Genomic DNA, 26002 nt, shown 5'->3' with positions numbered 1-26002 from the left:
AAGTGGACCCTGTATCTCTCCTTTTGGGCTTTTCAAACTTTCCCTCCCTGGACATGTACGGGAAGAGACTATTTTTTATTCTCCCTTTCTGTGCAAGGAAAAATATTTTGGTAAACTGGATGGCTGAGTGCCCCCCGGACTTTCAAATTGGCACAGATTAATTATGGAATGTATTGCCCTGACTTCCTTACAAATATGGTGCAACGAAAGACCGAATTATTTTATAAAATATGGCAGCCCTTCTTGCATTACATAAATACAGATATTTCGGCTATCCGAACAAGGGCTTTTATTTAATTGAGCTTACGAACCTGGCTGGTCCGGGGCCCCTTAGGAGAGGAATCCCGCACGATTACGGGTTTTGTTACATTTGATGTTAACACATTCCGAGCATGTATCTCAGTACCCAATTTCTATGTTATCCGTTGTTTTTTTTTGTTTTTTTTTTCTCTCTTATTTGAATAATGTAAGAGACTTAAATATACACTCTGGTTAGTTGTAGGTTAGATTAGTAGTTAGAGCTGAAAATGTGTTGCTGGAAAAGCGCAGCAGGTCAGGCAGCATCCAAGGAACAGGAGAATCGACGTTTCAGGCATAAGCCCTTCTTCAGGAATGATTAGTAGTTAGTTGAGTTTTGTTTTTTTCTCGGTATTTTTCTTTTGTTAAATTTTGGCTATTGTATATTTAAGATTTAATTATATATCGATGTTTGTACTTGAGAGTTTTGTTTATTTTTGTAAACTTGTAAAAATGTTAAATTTCTAATAAAAATATCTATAAAAAAAATTTCCACTTGCTTGAATCCTGCCTGCCTCCTGAATCTTTGCCCCCAGTCTGGGTGTATAATCCTACAGGCTATGAGGCTTAACTTGCTTACTTAACTGGTCTTATTTTGGTTGCCAAATCCAATAAAATTGAAATAATTCTTTTCAGTATTTGATTGTCTGTGAGATATTGTAATAAGTGGCTGAATTAAAGGTAGCTCTGATAGTTTACCCACAACATTTTATGGAGATGTAAGGCCGAAACCAGAGGGTTTTCCTTCTGCTTTGACAGCCCTCTTATATTGGTGACTTTTCATTTTCACAAAGTTAATCATGTTTCTAAGAATGCCTCCATGCTGAGGTGTTCTCTTGCTTATATACCAACCTTAGCTACATTCACCTCTCTAAAATTCTACCCTCTTTGAAACTTGTGCATTAACCAATTTGTTTTTTTTGCTCCACTGGATTTGAAATGGTCAAGACATGTATCATGCTGTTGAAGAGTTATTTTAGAATAACTAACAATAGAATGTCTCCATTGATCAGGAAGATAGTGATGAATGCTCATGAAGTTAGGTTAAGCTTAAAAATTACTAAAGGGTACATACTGTACTTGGAATGCCTTTTGTTTTATACACTCTTATTGAAATAGAGTTAATAAATTATTTTAAAGCAAAATTAGTTACGTGACAATGGACAGGAAGCTGGAAAATTCAATTGGAACAATATTCTCAAATGGAGGAAAATACCAGAATAGACTGTTGCAACATTCCATGGATTCATTAGATAGAAAACAAGTTAGAAGTGATGTGCATCTATTTATTGCTTTGTAGATCTAAACATCTGTTGAACTCACAAGCAAAGTAAAGGAAAATATTTAACTCTATCGTAAGAGTGAAAACAATAAATCATTATGAACTACTTAACTTGCTTTTTTTTAAAAGAGGATTGCCCCTTTAGTTTAACCATTAAAGCAGAAATAAGTGTTGTGATGCTATGAAGATTTAATATTTAATGCAATAAATGTGAAAATAAACAGATATCATTAATGCATTTTGTTTATTTACCTTAATTTTTTTATTTGGTATTCAAAAGCCCAAATAACTCAGCTGAAGTTCCTGAACAACAGAAAAAAACATTAAAAAATGTTATTATTCTTTCTTACTTACTTTCCCCTCGTCCCTTGGACTGTCACTTAAATGAACAACAGGGCCAGGGTGAGTTTTTGTAGACCTGCAAGAAAATATATAATTTTCATAACAAAAAAAATTGAAAAAATAAAACTTGATTTAAACAAAACAGACCAGCATTACTATGTGGTTTGCAAGATCTGCAATTACTCATTGTATATTGTAGACCCTTCTACAAATAAGTTTTCCCTAAGCTGAAATGATTAAGAGAAAACATTCATTGAAAAATAAGTGGTGCAACAAAATCAGCTTAAAATGCAATAAATTTTCTGCATAGAGATTATGAAAATGAAGAAGGTAAAATGCCCTTGACAGAATAAAAGCAAGGAGAGGCAAGTCAATCAGGGATACCCCTTCTCATTTCGTAAGCACAACAGTGGTCAGCCAATGTCTGTTGTAGGTATTGGCACAAGGGAAGCTCCAGCAATAATGGTGCAAAGTATTAAGGGTACAAATTAATATAATTTGTTACCTCTTTTTGTGTTTGATGCTGACACAATAATGTAATTTGAGTACAAGGAGTATGTTTATGCCTGATCTTTCATAGAACTATGCTATCTTCATATACTACTGTTTAAATACAATGTTATTTTGGTCATTCTTTTGGAATATGTTGGACTGAATTCTATACTTGACTAGAAACATAAGAATCTTCGAGGAGAAAGTGAGGACTGCAGATGCTGGAGATCAGAGCTGAAAATGTGTTGCTGGAAAAGCACAGCAGGTCAAGCAGCATCCAAGGAGCAGGAGAATCGACGTTTCGGGCATAAGCCCTTCTTCATGCTTGTCCCCTGAAGAAGGGCTTATGCCCGAAACCTCGATTCTCCTGTTCCTTGGATGCTGCCTGACCTGCTGCGCTTTTCCAGCAACACATTTTCAGCTCTAGAAACATAAGAATATCAGGAATAGCATGAGTACACCATATAGCTCATCAAGTCTGCTTTGCCATACATTACCATCATGAATAATCTTCTGTTTCAATGCCACCGTCACACCATCTCAGAGGTAAATAAAATTCTATCTTCCCTAATCATTCAATGATGGAGTTTTCACAACCCTCTGGGATACAGAATTTCAAAGGCCCACAACTATCTGAGCAAAAAAACTTGTCCTTGTCTCAGTTTCAAATGATTCCTCCACTTTTCCTGAGGACGTGCTTTTGTGTTTTAGATTCTCTAGTAAGGGAAAACTACAGTCTACACTATCCAGCCTATCAGAATGTTGTTCGCCTCCATTAAATCACCTGTCTTTTTTCTAAAGTCCGTGCAGTAAAAGACAAATCTACTTAGCCTCTCACCATGGAATGATCCTCTCATCCTAGGAACCAAATTTGTTAACTTTCTCACATCTAAAGCAAGTGCATCCTTGCTTAAATATAGTACCCAAATATCTAGTACTATAGGTACACTATACAACTAAAGCCAGATGTTTTCCAGTTCTTTTATAATAAAAGGTGACTTGTAATTTGCCTTCCTAATTGTTTATTGTGCCTGCACGCTAACATTCAGTGCTTCTTACACAAGTATATTCAAGTGTGTCTGAGCATCAACATTTAACATCTTTGAAAATAGTTTTCTGTTTTTCTATTCTTATTGCTAAATATTGCTGAACATTCCTACTGGTATTCCCACATAATATTGCATTTGCCACCTTGTTGTCCACTCGCTTAACCTCTCTACATTTCTTTGTGATCTCTTTCAGCTATCCTGACAGCTTAAATGGGATTGAAATAGACACAAAATGGCAATGTCACTTGTAATCCTCTGTATCCAGGTTCAATCCCACCACAGCAGCTGATAGAATTTAACTTTTTTAAAAATGGGATTAAGTTCTCAGTAATAGTGACTACAAAGCCATCATTAATTGAAAAAAGTCATCAAGTTCACTAATGCCCTTTAGGGAAGGGAATCTGCTGGTCTTCCCTTGTGTGATCTACATGCGACACTATAGGCAGCAAGTGCCATTGTCAGAGATGCCAATACTCTATGAAAAAGTAAATTAAAAACAAACCTGTATATATTACTCAGTGATTGTGTCCAAATCATTAATGTAAATTGTAAATAGCTGGCACTCCAGTGCTATTCCTTGCAGCACTCAACTAGTTGCAGCCTCAAAATTTGAAAATGTTCCATTTATCCATTCTCTACATATTAATCAATTCTGCCTTCAAGCTAATATATACAGAATTGTTACAGCGAAGAAGGAGGTCATTCGGCCCATCATGCCTGTGCCAGTTTTTCTAATGAATATCGCACCTAGTGTCATTCTCCCACCTTCTCCTTATTTATCCAGATCTTGTGATGATGATTTTGTTGGAAGGGTTATTTAGTTTCTCTTTCACGGACTGTAGTTACTGTGTAGAAGTCCTTATCCTAATGCAATACAATTATGTTTACTCCTTAGGATCAGGTTTTAGACTCTGGATTCTTCTAATTTTATCAAAGGTTTAGCTTTCTGTTCATATCTCCTTCATAATCTGTATAAATAACTATTCAGCCTCTTCAACCATATTTTTCCTTCTGTTTTCTGTGAAGCTTAAACCTCTTGTTGTATCAATGCTTGTTTGAAACCTGGCTTGAGTCCTTTCACTATAGCATCACTACTGGCATTGCTAACTAAAAGGACTGAGAAGCAAATCACAGCTCCTGTCCAACTCAACCTGTTTTTTCAGGTTTGTCATTCTCTTGAAACTTGCAAAACTTAAGCCAGTGCTTCTGTGGTTGCGCCTGTTTATTCTGATCTGTTTTACATAGATCCAAAACTCCATATAAGCTGGCATCTTTTCATTGAATTGATGATAAAGAGCTTGTAGTTCATCCTGCTTCCTTTCTTCCTCTTGCAGCTCTTCATTCATCTATGTGAGACAATAGACAATAGGTGCAGGAGTAGGCCATTCAGCCCTTCGAGCCTGCACCGCCATTCAATATAATCATGGCTGATCATTCCTAATCAGTATCCCTGTTCCTGCCTTATCTCCATAACCCTTGATTCCACTATCTTTGAGAGCTCTATCCAACTCCTTCTTAAATGAATCCAGAGAGTGGGCCTCCACTGCCCTCTGGGGCAGAGCATTCCACACAGCCACCACTCTCTGGGTGAAGAAGTTTCTCCTGAACTCTGTCCTAAATGGTCTACCCCGTATTTTTAAGCTGTGTCCTCTGGTTCGGCACTCACCCATCAGTGAGCTGAGCAGAGGTCTCCCCTAAATCTTAGAGATGGGAGTCTCACGTTTGGATTTATCCTGAACTGAATGTTCAGCTTTTCCTTCTTGAATCTTCCTTTGTTTCACCACAGCAGAGTTTTGTTTTTCGCTCCATTAATTGAGAAGCTAGTGAAATTCTCCATTCCTTTTTTCTCATATTCAGCTCTTTTCATGTTTCTTGAATAGCTATTGCAGTTTCTGTTGTGTCTCTGATATCTAATTACTTGCCTTAATTGTGACTAGTATGAAATCACGCTATGCTGTTATACCAGAAATTGCTGGTTTATCATTGGCTTTGATATAGAACAACTATGATATCCTGGTGAATTGATTTGCACACCATCATTAATGATCCCGTAAGTGAAGTGGGTGGACTGTTGTATGCTGAAAGTTTTACTTTGGTAGGTTTTCATCATTGGCACATTTTTTTTGCAGGAGTACGTCATTCACATTTTCTCCATGTCAATCTTACTCAATAATGAATAGTCACCAGTTTTCTGAGGACAGATAATTTGGAATTTTGCAAATGCTTCAGACAGTGCAATATTACTGATATTTTTCCACGAGATTGGCTGTGAAACATATGGTCATTATTTTTTGATTAATTGTTTCCATCATCAGATTTTTGTTTGTCGATCACTTCATGTATACACCTCAGGTGGATAGCAGATGGTCTTTACTGTAGCTAAAAGAAATTCTTTGTGCATGGTCATTTTAGGTCAGTGCATGGTTTTCAAATTTGCATCATGCTTTGGTGTAGACCACTGCCTCTGCTGTCACTGCTGATTGAAAGCTGACATTTCCTTGATTGCATGCAGAAAGACAATGTTTGGGTCTCCTTATGAATGTGCTGAAAATGTGTTGCTGGAAAAGTGCAGCAGGTCAGGCAGCATCCAAGGAGCAGGAGAATCAACGTTTCGGGCATAAGCTCTTCTTCAGGGCTCATGCCCGAAACGTCGATTCTCCTGCTCCTTGGATGCTGCCTGACCTGCTGCACTTTTCCAGCAACACATTTTCAGCTCTTATCTCCAGCATCTGCAGTCCTCACTTTCTCTTCTTATGAATGTGTCAACTGATAAGTTTGTACTGGGACCTGTTAACTTTGTTGATATTGCTTTGCACTTAAGTACACCTTCTAGTAGCTACATGATACTACAAGTCTTTAGTTTGCTTAGAAAACTTGCCTAGCAGTTGGAGACGGATGCAATTACCAACTAAATATTTAATGCCACATCTGAAAAATCACATAATGAGCACTTTTCTCTGCATCTGCTCACAAAGTCATCTGTGAATTTTGTAGGGTTCTATCTAAATGATTTGAATGTTAGTCAACAGATTTAGGAGTTCAATCTAACTCTGAATTAACCTTCTAATGTGGTCCATATCTCTTGTGGATCTTTCAGTTGTTTGGCCATTAATCCTAAAATATTAAGTATGTACAGATCCAGCATTCTCAATTGCTAAGCAATTCTTTATGGTGTATTTTTCTGTAATGGACACACTTAAATCGAGAAATCATAACTCTAAACACTGTTAAAGATTTCAAATTTTATTAGGAGGTCCCAATTTGTGGTGATTCTGATAATATGTCAATGATCTCCTGATCACTTGCCTTTGTTAGGGACTCTAAACTTTGTTAGGGACTTGTCTGCTTACCTGTAAACTGTATTTTCAACACTCCAACACTACGTTGAACAAAGACATCAAGAACAATTTAAGACAGTTGACAAATTACTGCAGATGCTGGAATCTGTCCCAAAAACAATAAATGCTGGTGATCACAGTGGGTCAGACAGCATCCATGGAGAGCGAGCAAGCTAATATTTCTAGTCCAGGTGACTCTTCATCAGAGCTAAATTGAAGTGTGAAGGGGACATATCTTGGGAGGAGGATGTGGGGGCAGTGGGTGTAGAGTGCTGGTGGAGAAAAGATGTTGATAGTTCAGGTTAAGTAACAAAATGTCAGAATGGCAGAACAATGGTGTGTCTCCTGCCAAACTTGAAAAGAGAGTAACCGGGACGGTGGAGGGAGAGGAGGACTTGATAATAAGCTAAAAGAAAGGGAAGAAATGGGAGTTGGTTCACAATTTATACGTGTGAACTCACTAGTAAGTTCAGAAGGCTGTAAAGTGCCTAGTCTGAAGATAAGATGTTGTTCTTCCAGTTTTTGCTGTGATTCATTGGAACACTCTAGCATGCTGAGGACAGACACATGAACGATAGGATGCTGTGCTAAAATAACCGGTTATGGGAAGGCTGGGGTCATGCTTGTGGACGGATTGGAGGTATTCCACAAACCGGTCACCCAGTCTGCATTTGGTTTCTCCAGTGTAGAGTAGGCCATATTGGATGCAGCAAATACAATACACAAGAATAGAGGAGGGAGAGGTGAAATGTTGCTTCACCCAGAAAGACTCTTTTTGCCCTTCGATGGTAAGCAAGGAAGAGGTGAAGGGCAGTTTTTGCACCTTCTGCAGTTCCATGGGAAGGTGCCATGAGGAAAGGGTGTGGTGGTAGTGGTTGTGAAATAGATTAGGGTGTCCCGGAGGGAACAATCCCTGCAAAATGCAGACAGGGGGAGTGAGGAGAAGAAATGTTTGGTGGTGGCGTTCTGCTGGAGTTGTCTGAGATGGCGGGGAATGATCCTTTGAATGCGGAGGCTGGATGGATGAAAAGTGAGGATAAGGGGAACCCAATCATGCTGTTGTGAGTGATGAGAAGGGGCAAGGTTGGAATCACAGGTGATAGATTGGATGCGATTGAGGGTCCTGTCAACCACAGTGGGTGGGAAACCTCGGTCATGAAAGAAGTAAGCCATGTCAGCAGTGTTGTCATGGATGGTGACATCATCTGAACAGATACAATGTAGGCAAAGGAACTGGGAGAATGGGATGGAGTCCATGCAGGACATGGGTTGTGACAAGCTGTAGTGAAAGCAGTTATAGGAGTCAGTGGCTTTGTAGTGGATAGCAGTGGCCAGTTTATTCCCTGAAATAGAGACATAGAGGTCAAGGAAAGGAAGTGTTAGAAATGGATGACGTGTATGTTATAGTGGGGGGGAAATTGGAGGCAAAGTAAATGAATTTTTCAAGTTCCTGATGGGAGCATGAAGTGGCACCGAAACAGTAGTCGATGTACTGAGAAAGAGTTGTGGGAGGGGGCCAGTATAAGACTGCTCCACATACCTCATCAATAGGCAGGCATAAGTGGGACCCATGTGGATGTGCATAGCCACTTCTATGACTTGGCAGAATTGAGATGAATTAGAGGAGAAATTGTTCAGTGACAGAGCAAGTTCAGCCAGGCAGAGGAGAATAATGGAGGGTGGGTATTGTTCAGGCTTCTGATCAGGGAAGAAGCTGAGAGCTCTCAGACCATCATAGTGGGGAATGGAGGTATGGAGGAATTGGACATCCATGGTGAACAGGAGGTGTTAGGGCCAGGGAAATGGAAATTGTCAATATGGTGGAGGGCATTGGGGAATCGCGGGTGCAAGTGGCAGAGTGTGGACAAGTGGAGAGAGGATGGAGTCAGGATAGGAGGAAATGAGCTCATTGTGGCATGAACAGGCTAATATGAGGTAAAGTTGCAATCTTGAATCAACGTAGCACATGAAATGCTTAAAGGTGAAGTTTCTTAATGGAAGGTACACATTCACCATTTATAAGTGGGAAAGTTTTCATTCTGTTCAAATTGGAGCAGTTCATATCCAAATGCAGTAAGACTTGGATAATATCTTGGCTTCAGCTGACATGTGGCAAGCATTATTTGCACCACAAAACTTCCAAACAATCATCATCTCCAATAAGAAAAAAAATTAACCATTCAAGGGCAATACCATTGCTGAATCTCTCATTGTCACCAACTAAGGGTTATCATTGACAGAAAATGAACTGGACTAGCCATATGGAGAATCATTGTCATACAGCACGGAATCAGTAAGTACTGAAGCTACAAGAGCAGGCTACAGGCTAGGAATCCTGTTGTAAGTAACTCACCTCCTGACTCCACAAAGACTGAACACTACTCCTAATTGTCTGAATGAGTGCAGCTTCAACCATCCTCAAAAAAGCTTTATCAAAATTATCCAACACAAAGTACTCCACTTGATTGGCACCAAATCCACAAAAATTAATTTGCTATACCACCAATATACAGTAGCAGCAGTGTGTGCTATTTATAATATGCACTGCAGAAATTCACAAAGGCTCCTTCGACAGCATCCTCCAAACCCACGATTATTACCATCTTGAAGGATAAGTGCCGTAGATAGAAAGGGAAACTACTACCTATCGGCTCCTCTCTATAAAAAATGACTTCTCATGATTTTGAGTATTTCAATCAGATTTCCTCTCAGTCTTCTCTTATCCAAGAAAAACAGTCCAAGATTCTCAAATCTATCTTCATAACTGCAATTCTTGTAAACATCCTCTGCGCAAGACTTAGACAGCACTATGGCTTGGACTGATAAGTGGCAAGCAACATTCATGCCACTAGTTGCCAGGAAATGACCTCAAGAACTTGTGGTGTGAAATGGGTCTGGTTTAAGCAGACTTCTTTTATTATGTGCATCTTTCTGCAGCAATCTTGCATCTGTTTTCAACTTTTAGATTGCCTTGTTGGATGTTGTACACCAGCTATCTCTACTGGCAGCCTCTTGTACACCTGTGATCAATGACAACTAGCCTTTGAAATGTTTTTGAGGTGCACATTAGTCTTGCTTCTCAGAGCCCTCTCTTTGAGAAGGGCAGATTGCCTTTAAGAACAGATGGTCAGCTGCATCAACACCATATGTTCAGTTCCCTGTTGAATACAAAGGCATCCAGCACAGTATTAGCCACTCAGTCAAAAATGTTATCATGCATATGCGGTGGCAGCACCAAATCAGCATGCTGCTCATCTCCACCAGAACCAGTGCTGGTATGTGGGCATGACAGGCATGTCCTCACACCTGGGAAATAGGGAAAATTAAGGTTAGCCTAGCACTGCTGCTGGCTTTTAGGTTTAATCTTCACTTTCATACCTGATTTCTATGTATGCTATGTTCTCCATTGAATTGCCTCAATTCTAGTATCTGTCTTGTTCCTGCATTCGTTTTCAGCTCCTCCATAGAGATTTTGTCATTTTACTCAGTTACCTTTGATCAATTCTTTAAACTTCTCTTTCGATCCTGCTCTGTATTCAGCGCCAGTCACTGTTAAATATTTTGTTTGCTTCTCTACCTTTTAACAAGATGGTTTGTACCAGCTCCTCAAATTCCAACTACAATTTCCATTCTTACGTGCTCTATACCATCACACAGCTGTTCCATTGGCCATCTATGTTTCCATGAGAAGCTTCTTTACATTAGGAGTTGTGGGTTTTGGAATTCATGGTGAGACAAGAAATATCAACATTCAAGATTAGATTAGATAGGTAGACGAAGGAAAAGGGGTGAAGAGAACAGAGTGAGTAATTGTGATTAGAACCATTTGCTCAAGTAGAGGGTGAATGCAAGCACAGAATGCTTGGGCTAAACAGCCTGTTTCTATTTTTTATCTTCTAAATATTTCTATGTACATGCCAATCATCAGTACTTCACACTAACAATCCACTTTATCACGTTGTGTCTTTGTGTCAGTATCTTTTGACCAAGATTAGGGCTATCTGCAATACATTGACAATTGCAAAGTCAACATAAAATGTTCTGCAATTTCTACATTTGAGCTTGTATATTACATAATGAAATTACACCCAGTGATACACCAAAATTTCAGTTGGAAATATATACAGAGATTAATTCACAAACGTTACTATATGAGTTCCTTGCCACCTGGTACATCTTCTGATGTCTCCACAAAATTGAATGCAACTTTCCTCTGCACATATATATGCCAGATACATTACCAGTGATAGGCGAAAGTGAGGACTGCAGATGCTGGAGATCAGAGTCAAGATTAGAATGGTGCTGGAAAAGCACAGCAGGTCAGGCAGCATCCGAGGAGCAGGAAAATTGACCTTTTGGGCAAAAGTCTTTCATCAGTAGATTAATGACTCCTGGTGTGTAGACTCAGATTATTACCAGGATGGATGCAGATTGCATTGGGGATGCAGACTCTCACAGTAGTCCACCAATCTTTGCTTCAGCAGATTATTAAAACTGCTGAGGTGCAATGCCACCATGGAGCCAAAGCTTATTGCTATCTCTGAGAATGGCAGCATTCATCCTTGTACTATTGCACACCCTTGCTATTGCTTGTCAGCCAGCCAGCTCAAATTACTCCCAGTAGTTTGGACCATCCACACTGAGGCAACATTCAAGAAGGTACAACAATGCCTCTTCTTCCCCAAGAGGCTAAGAAAATTCAGCACATCCATAAGGATCCTCACCAACTTTTATAGATGCACCACAGAAAGCATTCCAACTGGATGCATGGTGGCTTGGTACTGCAACTGTTGTGCCCAGGACCGTAAAGAAAACTACAGAATGATGTGAACACAGCCCAGACCATCACACAAGCCAACCTTCCATCTATGGACTGCATCTACACTTCTCGTTGCTGCAGAAAGGCAGGCAACATCATCACAGACCTGTCCCACCCTGGTTATAATCTCTTCCAACCTTCTCCATCAGGCATAAGACACAAAAGCTTAACACACATGTACCTACAGGTTCAAGAACAGCTTCTTCCCCGCTGTTATTAGACTTCTAAATAGACCTCTTCAATTTCAAATCTAACGTTGATCTTGCTTTTTGTGGTACACATTTTTTGCAGCTGTAACTTTGTATTCCTCATTCTGTTCAATCACCCTATGATCATTGTGTCTTTGTATGTTATGATCTGCTGTACTGCTCGCAAAACAAAACTTTTCACTGTTCTTAGGTACAGGAGACAATAATACTTCAAATCAAATCAAAAGCCATGCCAGAGTGGTGCAGTCCAGCGCCAGGTCTTCAAAGTTTAGCATTCTATAATGTCAACTGCTCTCTTTCCCATTGAAAGTCAGCACCATTCCACTAACCATATGACAATTAGGAACACTAAAGTGCCAAACTAGGCAAGACTGAATGCACATGGGTGAATAGTTTTATTTTTCTGTTATGATTGACATATTGCAGGATGAAGTTATTGAGTGATATTTTTGCTGTTGGCCTTTATTGAGTGATGTTGGCCAGGGGATTGAATACTTGGGAGCTTGAACTGGATGTGCTGTTTGAAAATGATAAGACTATGTTGGGTGTGGTGATGTTTATTTCAACTGAAGCAAAACTCAATCTGATCCCTCTCTCTCTGCTCAATTATACATGGTAGATGTAGTTCCTTCTATTGCTCCAGGAGGCACTGTAACACTGGTTAGCCTTTCATTCCAAGGTTGTGAAGAATGCAAACTATCAAAAGCATGAAAATCCTCTCAGGCATGTGCTGCAGAGATCCTGCTGAACTTTTTACTTTAGAGGATTGACAACTTGCTCTACATTATGGCTTTAAGGACCACTGACCTCATGACGTGTGTGGAAGCCATAGGTAGCTCTTGCCAGCATGCAGGCAACCTGTGGTGTGATTTGCAGGCTAAAACACAGTTGCTATTTCAGCTTATTGCAGGATAATAGCATAGTGGGTATTCAATGAGATGAACTCCTTCATTTGGTTACATGCCAAGTGCATGCTGACAATGGTAAGCGCCTGTGGTATCAATCCCATTGACATTGTGGTCCCTCTATTTTCGTGAATCCATGGCTTTTCCATCTTGCAAATAGTAGGATAAAATCCCAGCTCTTTCTCAATAGTGCCTCTGTTACTTTCCTGTTGCTTCTATGCATGGTGAACTGATGTCACCTGCTGCTGCCTTTATACACCCAGTATGTAGAATATAAGGGAAACAATGATCTTCACAGCCACGAGGAGGATAGTCTTTACCTGGTTTGCAGTTCCATGTCATTGTGAAAGAGGCAGCACAACTCCATCACTATCCCCTTTGTGAAGTGTAACCTGTTGAGGCACCGCTCCAAGCTCACTGTGAGGTAGAAATGGTGGTCAAAGAGATCCTTTTGGGATGAGCCCCTCTATACACACTCTGACTTGTCTGTCCTCACAAAACTTCCCCTCTTTTCCTTCTTCTCTGCATGTCTTGCTTATGTTTCAGTACACGTGATACTGTAAATGTTTTCTCCGTGTCTGTGCAATGCTATGCTATTGTTGTCTATCGGCTATTACAAAAACCTCCAACTTGCTCCAGAAATGCATGACAGTGCGACCAAGTTGCAAATGAAGTTTTTTTTTAACTTATGTGTGAACAGTTAATGTTTCTGAAAGCACTATGGTCCCTCATCAGCAGTATATCGGAACTGGTGCAATGTATACATGTAAATATACTCCTTGAGCTCAAAAGGTCGTGATCATGATCTGACTAATATGAATGGGTTGAAACAAGGTCAGTATACTAAAAGTGTCAACATTTATGCATGCTAATTTTCCTTATTCACTACTCAAACAAGAAGTGTTGAGAAGCAAGATGTATCCTGTTCTGCTACTACTTTAAGAGCCACATCACTTATAGCAAAGTGGGTATTCAAAAAGATGAACTCCTTCATTTGGTTACATGCCAAGGGTGCATGCTGACAGACAATGGTAAGCGCGTGTGGCATCAATCCCATTGATATTGTGGTCCCTCTATTTTCATGAATCTACATGCCTTTTAATTCTGGCTTTTCCATCTTGCAAATAGTAGGATAAAGTCCCATCTCTTTCTCAATGGTGCCTCTGTTACTTCCTGTTGCTTCTACACATGGTGAACTGATGTCAACCTACTGCTACCTTTATACATCCAGTATGTAGAATATAAGGGAAACAGTGATCTTCACAGCCACGAGGAGGATAGTCTTCACCTGGTTTGCAGTTCCATGTCATTGCAAATATAATAAGTGCTTTTAATTTAGTTATGCTGGGAATGCATATTTATATAGCACATGAAAATGCCTTTTTGTCCATCAAGTCTGCACTGGTCAAAAACAAGCACCTAAATATCCTAATCTCATTTTGTAGCACATGGCCCATAGCTTTGGAAGATGTAGCATCACAAGTATACATCTAAATACTTCTTAAATGTTATGAGGGTTTCTGCCTCTATCACCCTTAAAGGCAGTGAGTTCCGGATTTCCATCACCCTTTGGGTGAAAAAAAAATCCTCACATTTCCTCTAAACTTCCTGCCCTTATTTTAAATCTATGACAACTGGTCATTGATCTCTCCATCAAGAGGAAAGGTTGCTTTTTGTCTACCCTGTCTGTTTCCCGTATAATTTTAGATTTATCAATCATGTACACCCCCAGTTTACTCTGCTATAAAGAAAACAGCCACAGTCTATCCAAGCTGTCATCATAAATAAAACTGTCTAATCCTGGTAAATCTCCTCTGCATCCTCTCCAGTGCAGATGTGGACTGCACACAATACACTATCTGTGGCCAAACCAACAGTTACACAATTCCAGCATAATTTCGCCGCTCTTAAACTCTATGCCTTGACTAATAAAGGCAAGTATCCCATATGTCTTCTTAATCACTTTGTCTAGTGTCTTTAAGAACTACCTGGGAAATACTGGAAGATATTGGACTATTGAATATTCTCTGGATTATATGTTTTTTTGGAAACTGAAATCATCTGTCTAATATGTGCTGTAAGTCATCTATGTTTTACTATACATAAAATGACTTTGGAGAAAAAATCCAAGCAAAATTTTCAAGGAGATAATGGATAGGATAAAACAAAGACTAGAAGGTTTTGTGGGAATGAGAGACATTTACGGTTGGGTATGTTGCTTCCAGAGGTGCCAAGGTTCATGATGTCTCAGATTGTGTTTTCCAGATTCTTGGGTGGTGGGGTAGTGGTGGGGTGGGGGGAGGAGGAGGGAGCAGACCCAAGTCGTGGTCCACATAGGCACTAACGACATAGGTAGGAAAAGGGATGGGGATTTAAGGCAGAAATTCATGGAGCTATGGTGGAAGCTTAGAGCTAGAACAAACAGTGTTGTTATCTCTGGTTTGTTACCCATGTCATGTGCTAGCGAGGCAAGGAATAGGGAGAGAGAGGAGATGAATACATAGCTTTGGAAATGTGCAGGAAGAAGGGTTTTAGATACCTGGATAATTGGGGCTCATTCTGGGGTGGGTGCGACCTCTACAAAACAGGATGGTGTACACCTGAGCCAGAGGGGTACCAATATCCTGGGGAGGGGAGTGGGGGGGGGGGAGGAATTTGCTAATGCTCTTCAGAAGGATTTAAACTAATTCAGCAGGGGGATGGGAACCTAAATTGTAGTTTCAGTGTCCAGAAAGTGAGAGTTTTGAGGTCAGAAATAAGGTTTCAAGGTCGCAAGAGTGCACTGACAAGCAAGGAAATGGTTCGAAGTGTGTCTAATTCAACACCAGGAGCATCTGAAATAAGGTGGGTGAACTTCAATGTACATGGAGACATGGATAGAGCAGGGACAGGAATGGTTTTTGCAGATTCCGGAATTTAGATGGTTCGGCAAGAACAGAGAAGATGGTCAAAGAGGGGGAGATGTGGCATTGTTAGTCAAGGACAGTGTTATGGTGGCAGAAAGGATGTTTGAGGACTCGTCCAGTGGGCTGAGGTTAGAAACAGAAAAGGAGAGGTCACCTTATTGGGAGTTTTCTATAGGCCTCCGAATAGTTCCAAAGATGTAGAGGAAAGTATAGCAAAGATGATTCTGGATAGGCGTCAAAGTATCAGGGTAGTTATTATGGGGGATTTTAACTTTCCAAATATTGAATAGAAATACTGTAGTTCGAGTACTTTAGATGAATCAGTTTTGTCCAATGTGCGGAGGAGGGTTTCCTGACACAGTACGTAGACAGGCCAACAAAGAGCGAGGCCACATTGGATTTGGTACTGGATAATGAACCCTGCCAGGTGTTAGATTTGGAGATGTGTGAGCACTTTGGTGATAGTGATCACAATTCAGTTATGTTTACTTTAGCGATAGAAAGGGATAGGTATACACCACAGGGCAGGAGTTATAGCTGGGGGAAAGGTAATTATGATGTGATTAGGCAAGAGTTGGGATGCATAGGATGGGAAAGGAAACTGTAGGGAATGGGCACAATTGAAATGTGGAGCTTATTCAAGGAACAGCCACTGCTTGTTCTTGATAAATATGTGCCTGTCAGGCAGGGAGGAGGTGGTCAAGCGAGGGAGCTGTGGTTACTAAAGAAGTTAAAAATCTCTTGTCAAGAGGAAGAAGGCTTATGTTAGGATGAGACATGAAGGCTCAGTTGAAAATTACCAGTTAGCCAGGAAGGACCTAAACAGAGAGCTAAGAAGAGCCAGGAGGGGACATGAGAAGTTGTTGGCAGATAGGATCAAAGAAAACCTGAAGTTTTCTATAGGTATGTCAGGAATAAAAGAATGACTAGAGTAAGAATACGGCCAATCAAAGATAGTAGTGGGAAGTTGTGTGTGGAGTCCGAGGAGATAGGAGAAGCGCTAAATGAATATTTTTCGTCAGTATTCACACTGGAAAAAGACAATGTTGCAGAGTAGAATACTGAGATACAGTCTACTAGACTAGACAGGATTGAGGTTCACAAGGAGGAGGTGTTAGCAATTCTGGAAAGTGTGAAAATAGATAAATCCCCTGGGCTGGATGGGATTTATCCTAAGATTCTCTGGGAAGCCAGGGAGGAGATTGCAGAGCCTTTGGTTTTGATCTTTATGTCGTCATTGTCTACAGGAATAGTGCCAGAAGGCTGGAGGATAGCAAATGTTGTCCCCTTTTCAAGAAAAGGAGTAAAGACAAACCTGGGAATTACAGACCAGTGAGCCTTACTTCGGTTGTGGTTAAAATGTTGGAAAAGGATATAAGAGATAGGATTTATAATCATCTAAAAAGGTATAAGTTGATTAGCGATAGTCAACACTGTTTTGTGAAGGGTAGGTCATGCCTCACAAATATTAATGATGTCTTTGAGAAGGTGACCAAACAAGTGGATGAGGGTAAAGCAGTTGATGTGATGTATATGGATTTCAGTTAGGCATTTGATGAAATTCCCCATGGGATGCTATTGTACAAAATACAGAGGCATGGGATTGAGGGTGTTTTAGATGTTTGGAACCGAAATTGGCGAGCTGAAAGAAGACAGAGGGTGGTAGTTGATGGGAAATGTTCATCCTGGAGTTCAGGTATTAGTGGTGTACGACAAGGATCTGTTTTGGGGCCACAGCGTTTTGTCATTGTTGTTAATGACCTGGATGAGGGCGTAGAAGAATGGGATGCGCAGCAATGTGAAAATTACGAGGTAATCTGTTTTTGGGACAGGAACATAAGAACAGGAGTGAGCCATGCAGCCCATCAAGCTTTCTCCACCAATCAATTATCTCCATATCCCTTGATGCCATATGTCTCCAGACATCTACCTATTTCTTTCCTGAATATCCTTAATGATTGAATTTCCAAATTCCTCATGGGTAAAAAATTCGAAAGATTCACCACCTTTGGAGTGAGGAAATTCCTCCTTATCTCAGTCTTAAATGGTCTACCGTTTATGCTGAGATTCTGTCCTCTGGTTCTCGGCTCACCAGTCAGGGGTAACATCTAATCCATGTCCACCTTGTCATAGAGTTTAAGAATTTTGAAAGTTTAATAGCTCACAACTCATTCTTCGAAACTGTAGTGAATACAGATCAGGTTTCCTAAATCTCTTCTCAAAAGACAATCCTGTCATCCCAAGGACTATTTTGGTTAGCTTTTGTTGTGCCCCATCATAGAAAATTATATTGGTTGAGTACATTGGTACAGTATTGCGTGAAAAATTATATTGTAAGCCACAGTTTTGTTTAAGAGTTCAATGGTCTACTTTACCAGAAAACTTATTCTTGAATGACTTTTGTTACAATGTATTGGTATTCCTAACAAAAAACATATATCTGATGTTGATCTATGCCTCTATGATCTATGAGGAAGAAAAAAAGCAAGGTAGACTGGTGCACAAAGATTTGACTTTCTTTCCACAATAATGGTCGTTATTTAGTCATGGACAATACTTACAGTTCTATTGCTTTATTCCACATTATGACATATCCCGATAGGACAAATGACTCGATATTCACAACGTATGTATTTCCTCGCTCTGTGCCCACATACAACCATTTACTCTGGAAAGGGAGATGGCAGAAGGTAATCCTAGATTAACAGAAACATGAGTTATAACATAAAATACTTCCAAAACTCATTAAAATAATACATTTTTACAAGAAAGAAAAATAATTTTCCCAGCGAGAAATTCATTTTATTTTAATCATGAAATGATTGGAAAACACAATTGTAATATCTTCATTCGTTTGGAAAAGCTAGTTGAGCTTCTGTAATCATGCACACGGAAGTCAGGTATAAGTGGATCATTAAGGTTGAACAAGCGGAGATGGCCAGGACCACTGAATTGGACGAAGAGTGGGAGAGCTCAATAAGGGCAGGTTGAGGGCAAAAAGGATAAAGAGGAGAGAGATAGAGAGAATAAGATGCAGGAAGGAATCAGAAGAGATGAGGGAGAAAGGGAAGAAGATGAAAAGAGAGAAACAATATATAGGTAGAATTGAGAAGGATGATGGAAGAAGGGAGAAAGGAAGGCTAGTTAAATCAACAAATAGCACAAGGAAAAGGTCACCAGATTTGGTTTGGTAAGGAAGCTGCATTTAAGTCCTGAAAATTATGCTTAAGAGTAGAAAAGTTGTTCAGGAAGCTGAGGGATAGTTTGGATGAATCAATGATTCTCAGTACATTTAAAACTTCACTCTTAAAATCCCAACTATTTAGCACGTGCCCATCTATTCATCACAATGTTCCTGCAGCTACTGACCTGCTCAATTGTGCCTTAACCGCCATCTTCACTGTCCTGATCCTTTCAAACCATTATTTCCTTTAAACTTGGCCATTAACCCTGTACAACCCACATCTCCACTCATTTAATTCCATAATTGACTGTAAACAAATGCTGCCATTTACTACCACTTCATGCCCTTCTCCTAGTCCACTAGGCTGAAGTTGTCTAAAGTTCTCTGTTGCTCCCGGTTTGAATTTGTATCTTTCCCTAGTTTCTCCCCCAATACATTTTTATCTCTTGGATTTCTATGTAAGAGAATTCCTGCTCTTCCTGGCCCCTCATCATCTCTACTACCTGGTATTACTGTGGTTTCCCAAAATAATAACTTGGACTTCAATAGACATTAATAAAGTCTCAATGGATCTCAAGTGTTGAGTAATTAATAATTGTGTCATTTTTCTTTATCTAATGTAATTGTATTTTGCATTACCCAAGTATATAGTTTCATTACTCAAAGCAAATTGTGTATCATAGGGATCCATAAAGTGGGTAACCCTAATTAAATAAAGTTCTTCAAAAAATTATCTTCAAAGAGAAATCAATTAACACTCCATGCAATTAAAAAGAAAACTTGACAAAGTTTATTGAGAGGATTGAAGAAGGTTAAAATCTATTGTGATAAATATAAGCTACATATCTGCCCAGAAAGCAGATATTGTCTTGGTTAGTTGCAGTTTGTTTCAGGACATGATTGTCTTGGTTAGTGGAGCATTGTATTAAACAAATAGAATGCAAATAGTGTTACATTTCAAGTGGAAAGCAGCTCACTTCCAGATCTTCTGAAAGGCTGTGCTGTTGCTGAGGGGCAAGACCACCAGAGAAAGGAAACTATATGTCTGATTAAACAAATGATTCCATATGTTTCTCTGTTAATTATTTGACAAGACACATGTATCTATCAAACAATTTAACCAGGAAAAGGAAATGGAAATTTCATGTAGGTTTCTGTCTTTTCTGCTTTCTGATTCCTTTTACTAAATATTTATGGATTACTGTGCTAAAATGGGATAATATTAGTTAATCAATGTCCTATCATCATAATAGATTTGGAGATAACATTGTAACGGTACTGCTAACCTTTCAATACGGTAAAACTATTCAGTCAAATTTATTGTGAGTCTCAGTCCTCAATTCGGAGTGAATTTAAAACATTAAAAGAGCTTAGTCAGAGCTATTAACTATTGATAGGGTCTTAAAATAAATATCCTTCCTCCCAGGTGTATTTAGGCTAAATATTTACCAACAGTAGGATCTGCTTGGCTATCTACCTGGAGGCAACCTCTTAATTGGCTGCCTCCTGGCACACAGTGCCAATTAAGACAGTGAGAAGGCTCTTGATGCTGCTGGCTCAATCAGACGGCCAGTATGTATGATGCTTCAGCTGCCTAACAGAGATAGTGGGGCAGATTAGAGACCTCAACAAAACCTCACTCTCAGCCAGCTAAATAGTGATGAAGTATTCAAGATGCCCGAGGACAAATGGTCACACCCATCAGACAGAAACCTGTCTAGTCGGATATTTGGGGCAATGAGGACCTTTTTTTTCCACAGTACAACTCAAATCTTTGGCCATTTGACCCTTTGACCCTGATGACAGCCTGGGAAACTGCAGGGAGGTCACCTCCATGAAAATTGCTTTCACCTCACAGTAAGTTGGGGAGAATGGGGAAGAGTTGGTCTACTACTAACAAAGTGCCAACTATGATGATCATGCTAAACTGTCCCTGGTAAGATCCTGAGTGGAGTAGTTTGGCTGTCCACCATTGTGGAACTGATAGCCAATTTGCATCTGGCCTGTCACTTGCACATTGCTGGGAAATTTGCCCAGTGGTAGTTCTGTGCTGTTATTCCTGGCACTCAGTGGCTGGTAGAATTCAAACCTTTGAGTCCACTGGTTTTCACCTTGAAGCAATGAAACTGGAACTCAAAGATGTGACTTGTAGGTTTATTTTCAGTCCCATTTTAAATGATATTGGTGGAAAAGAATTTGAAGCAAACCAAAACCTCAAAACAATTGAAAGATCTTATTATACTTCCCTCTCAGGATTTTTTCTTCTTAATTTGTTGTATGATAATTTGATTTGCCAACATAGTTAAAGATGGTAGCATTCAAAATTTCAAATGGTTCATCTGACAGAGTAACTGTGGAGCCATTTGGATAGATTCTAACAAGTTTAGTTCTGTAATTTTAGAACCAAATAAAATTAGAAAATATGTAATAGCCATTTATAAGATGATTAAACCAAAATAAGAATTGGTACAACAACGTGCTTAAGAGAGATGCTTTCCAGAACCACGTATTCATCAATTTAACCTAAAAATCCACTATGACTGAATTTAACATAATAAAACATCCTGAGGAGCTTTCAATGTGAAATCAGTGAGAGGGGATCCCATATTTTGCAGACTTTCATAATTGATTTTGTTTCTCATGAAGTTTTATGGTTGACATGACATTTAGTTTCTGTTCCATATGTACCCAATTTGTACAACAGCAGCATGACAATAGCCAACAATACAATAATTTAGCATAAAAGGCTGGATTTGATACTATAAGTTAAGATCCTACTTAATTCTATAGTTCAATTATTAAGGACATGGTACAAAATTAATCTGTTTCTGAAAGTGAATAGATATCAGTCAAGGATAATAAAGTGTATGGGAATTCAGTCATAAGTGAATTATGAAAATCTTTTCCATGATTTAAGTCAAACACCTGCCAATGATTATTTGATTATTAAAGGTCATTTTTTCTTTGTTGAATGTTTCTTTTATCCAATTTCCCCCTCACATCTCTTGACTCCTAAAGCAATGACTTATTTTATGAATAGTGTCAGCGACAGCAGCTGCCAAGATGCAAAATGCATTTCTAAGTGTGAGAAACAAGCTGGAGTGACAGACCACGCAAGGTTCAAATCAAATTACCATCTGGTTATAAGTCAGGTGCTTATAGCTTGTCTTGCAGGGCCATGAAGGAAAACATATCCCACTAAAATCTTGTTACATAGTGATGAGTTCTTGTAGCTGCCACGCAGAAGGTAATTTGTCCAGTGTTAACATGATTTTCCTTTAAGTAATTGAAAAAGATGGCACGCCTGCAAGAATGACATATCCACATTGACCTTTCTATTCAATAGCACACTTAGTTGAAATAAAAATGTTCCTCAGGAGCCAAGTAATGATAAACCCCAATTATTTTGAATGCTATTAACACTCCAAAAATTGAATAATTAGTCCTTAGGGACTCAGGGAGAGAAGTAAGTAAGGCTTTCAAAAATAGATAACAAGGAAAAACAATTAGGATGGATACAATGGTTGGAGGTTCTTGTTTTGCATGCTAAATTCTTGGTGACACAACCCACTCAGCAAAGTGTGCTGATACTCAGGCCCCACAAAATTTAAAGATTTAATCAAACATCAAATCTCAATATCCCCAATTTATTTTTCTGCTGGTCTCAGATTAATAAAAAATACTTTATAACTTCAATATTTAACATGAATCACTGCCTATTGCAAATAAATCAAACAACAATATGAATTATCGACCTAATACTCAACTAGCTGGAATTTTAACCCCTTATTAAACACCTGCATACAGATGCAGACAGACACAGACAAACAAATGTACATGGATCAAACATAAAGAGTGCTGGAGAAACTCAGTAGGTCTGGTTGCATCTGTGTAGAGAAAATATTACTCATCTTCAGAATTTTTACTTTTAAATAAACATGATTGTTATGGATATTGGAAAGAATAATGTGGAAATGCAGTTCAATAGCAGTAGACTACAGAATTTAATGAGGTGTCCAGTTTTGACTCTTCCTAGTCATTCTTATTTCTGATCTTCGTATTCAAATCTTCTCAGTTCGTTGCTGAAGTCACTGGGTGGTTGTGGTGTAGACATATTAATTGCTCAATTTCTCAAATCACTGATTACAGCTAACAGCTTGTAGCAACTGGTAGAAGACAATAGCTATATATCTTTCAGTTTTTGGTTGTTTCACTGCAAAAAGAGTAAAGGAGAGATGCTGTTTTGCAATGTGGAGATATCTATCTCTACATTGTTAACATGCAAGCTGCCCAGGAGCCAGTTAGAGAGCTTTTATGCTGGTTATTTTGGCCCACACAACTGGCTCTACTTGAAAAACCAATCAGCAGCCTGTCTCTTAGTGATAACACACCCACTGTGCTACTGGGTCTCAGCTTAACCTCATTGCTTGAACAAAACAACAGTGTAAACACAACCCCAATGTGCTCCAGTAATTTGATTTTTCAAAAGAAAAGCAATTCCTTCCACAGTCCTTGGTTTAAAGCAGTCCTTTTCCCATCTTGGTACACAATTCAAAACAAGGAAAAGTAAAAGGTAATGTACTTCATACTGTATTCAGTAATACTTGTCACTGAACCTATGAAAAGTGTGCATTTATCCGCCTCATAAAAAGATAAATAGGATATGGACCTTGCGGTTGAATCGAAAACAACCATCACTGCACTCCATTTTATGAGAATATTCCATGTGCACATGGTCTCTTTCAATTTAATGGGTCAAAGAAAAAACATCAGCTCTATATGTAATTTTATCAGATTCAGTAAAGCAATATAAATTTATGACAGAGGGTGGTATCCTCTCAGCCCTGGATGACATGGACATTGGCCAGTCAGTTGGGAAAACAGAGTGAAATCCAGAGAAAATATTGATGTCAAGAGATGAAAAGTCAGATTCTGCAATCACATGTTGAACACAACAAGAACAGAACCTCAGCAGTAATCAGCAAGAAGTCTATTTGCAATTACTTACATACATTAGCATTATCACCTCATATAGTGTCATTGATATGCAGTTTTCTACTCTTCCACCCACCAGATAGAAGTGAGATAGCGGCAATTCCAAATATTAAAGAGAGTGCAGGTACTTGGCTACTACACATTCCCACTTGGTCCTCTAGACCTCCACTTTAGACAGTTGTCACCAACAACTCATGACTTGCTCTATGGGCAGAAACTGCCTGCATCCATGGACATTGGTACTTGATACATATCAGCCTCTGCGCACCCTTAAGGCACAACTCAGCCTCACTTAAAATATAGATCTGCACTTCAATGATGAACTTTGGAGTGTGATGTAAGGTTTTGATTTATCTACACAGTTTATTTTATAATTTGGATTGAAACGAATGGCACATGAACTTTGTTTAAAGGGGCTTAATGATTAACTTGTATCCAATTCTGTAAACTTGCTGACTTCTTTAAAAAAAAACAGTATGAGAGACATGGTTCCTGGAGGCTAATGAGAATTTGTTTACGTTGGGAGAGTTTTTTTTAAAGGGAACAAAGTACAAGGAACAAATGAACAGATGGCTCAGTGGTTAGCACTGCTGCCTCACAACGCCAGGAACCTGGATTTGATTCCATCCTCAGGTAACTGTCCATGTGGAGTTTGCACATTCTCCCTGTGTCTGTGTGGATTTCCTCTGGGTGCTCCGGTTTTCTTCCATGGTCCAAAAATGTGCATAATAGGTAGATTGGCTATGCTAAATTGTTGATAGTGTGCAAGCTAGGTGGATTTATCATGGAAAATGTAGTGTTATAGGGATGGGGTGGGTGTGGGCGGGATACTCTTTGGAAAGGTAGTTTAACTTGATGGGCTGAATGGCCTGCTTCCACACTGTAAAGATTCTGTGAAAGTAAACAGTTGCACTTTGGGTTTTCAGGTTAGAATGTCAGAGAATGATTTTTTTTTACTTGCTTAGGAGAAACACCCATACCTTCAAAAATATTTTTGGGTTTCAGTTTGGTACTTTTGCAATAGGATTGGCTGAAGCTGGTTGTCAGAATCAGTTACTCTTAAAGAAAGGAGATGACTTGGAATTGTTGAGAAATAGCTTACTTTAGTGTAAGGCATTAGTTTAAAACTTACAAACCACAAGTGCTTGGTGAAAGCCCTGAAGGGGTTACTTGAAGCTAGGAAAGTCTAAACTCTATTGCATGAAGACTCAAGGAAGAGGCTATCAGATTCTCAAGTCAGGGAGCAAATTAAACCCTGTATCTTTGATACAGAATGGAATTCTTTCTCATGTGATTACTGTAAAGGAGTACTTTTGTGATTAATGGGAAGGTACTTTACTGGGTGTTGCAAAATCTTTAAATTTCTTTAACATTTAAATAATTTGGTTTATTTTATTTTGATTGTCATGTCTGGTGTGTAATTTTTTTTGTTAGAAGCTAATCTGCAGCATTGCATACTTGTTTTTTCAGTGATAGACCACCTCATTAAAACCAAGATCGATGTGATCTATATCGCCAGATTTCTATCTTGAAACTGACTTGCAGAGTGATATCAGCTGGGAACATTACAGGAGTGCACCAGCACCCATCATTCTAATGCTGCTGCTCATGCACTTCGCACACAGAGTCAAGCTTGCATCTGATGGATTTAACCAGGAAGCATCTTATAGCTCCTCACTTGCACTCTTAGTATTCATTCCCTTTACACCTTTTTGAATGCTCTCAACAACTCTGCCCTACCTTGGCCTTTTTGTATTTTGCCACCTAAGGTAGATCTTAAAAGTTCACTCTAATTCTGTCTTGCCTTGCCATTTAGTGCAGACACAGAGCCAGACAGCTTGTCATAGTTGTCAGCAGTGATCAGGCACATTGCTATATAGACACATTGCTACATCAATCTCACACCTGCATTATTTGCCAGCAGAATACGAAGCAAATACACAACAAAAATGGCGGTGCCTCAAAATATAGGGGGAATGTGTCATGGTCAGCTGTGTCGACTCACAGCAACCAGTCCAGACAGTCATGGTAAGTCAGTCAGGGAAATCCATCCAATTAGTCAAGAGTGTAGATCATGTTCAGTACTGGAGGGCTGTCCACTTAAAGTCAAAAGGAGGTTATCAGGGGTCACTCCAGTGGTTGAGAAGCTGGAAAATTCAATTGTGGGGATTTGAGGCAGCATGC

The 26002-nt window shown here is 39.3% G+C and overlaps 1 protein-coding gene across 1 annotated transcript in view; it reads right to left on the bottom strand.

The window, feature by feature from the left end:
• Positions 1 to 26002, bottom strand: part of stxbp5l (syntaxin binding protein 5L) — a 546595-nt gene that overhangs the window by 310671 nt on the left and 209922 nt on the right. Inside the window, exons 5-6 of the mRNA XM_043700990.1 lie at positions 18201 to 18335; positions 1934 to 1997 (exon numbers count right to left, since the gene is read on the bottom strand). Coding sequence (XP_043556925.1) covers positions 1934 to 1997; positions 18201 to 18335 — 199 coding nt within the window. The remainder of the gene's footprint in view (positions 1 to 1933; positions 1998 to 18200; positions 18336 to 26002) is intronic.

Source organism: Chiloscyllium plagiosum, chromosome 12, assembly GCF_004010195.1.
Source record: "Chiloscyllium plagiosum isolate BGI_BamShark_2017 chromosome 12, ASM401019v2, whole genome shotgun sequence".
Taxonomy (NCBI): Eukaryota; Metazoa; Chordata; class Chondrichthyes; order Orectolobiformes; family Hemiscylliidae; genus Chiloscyllium; species Chiloscyllium plagiosum.
The sequence above is the reverse complement of the archived record's forward strand: the minus strand, read 5'-3'. Positions and strand labels throughout refer to the sequence as shown.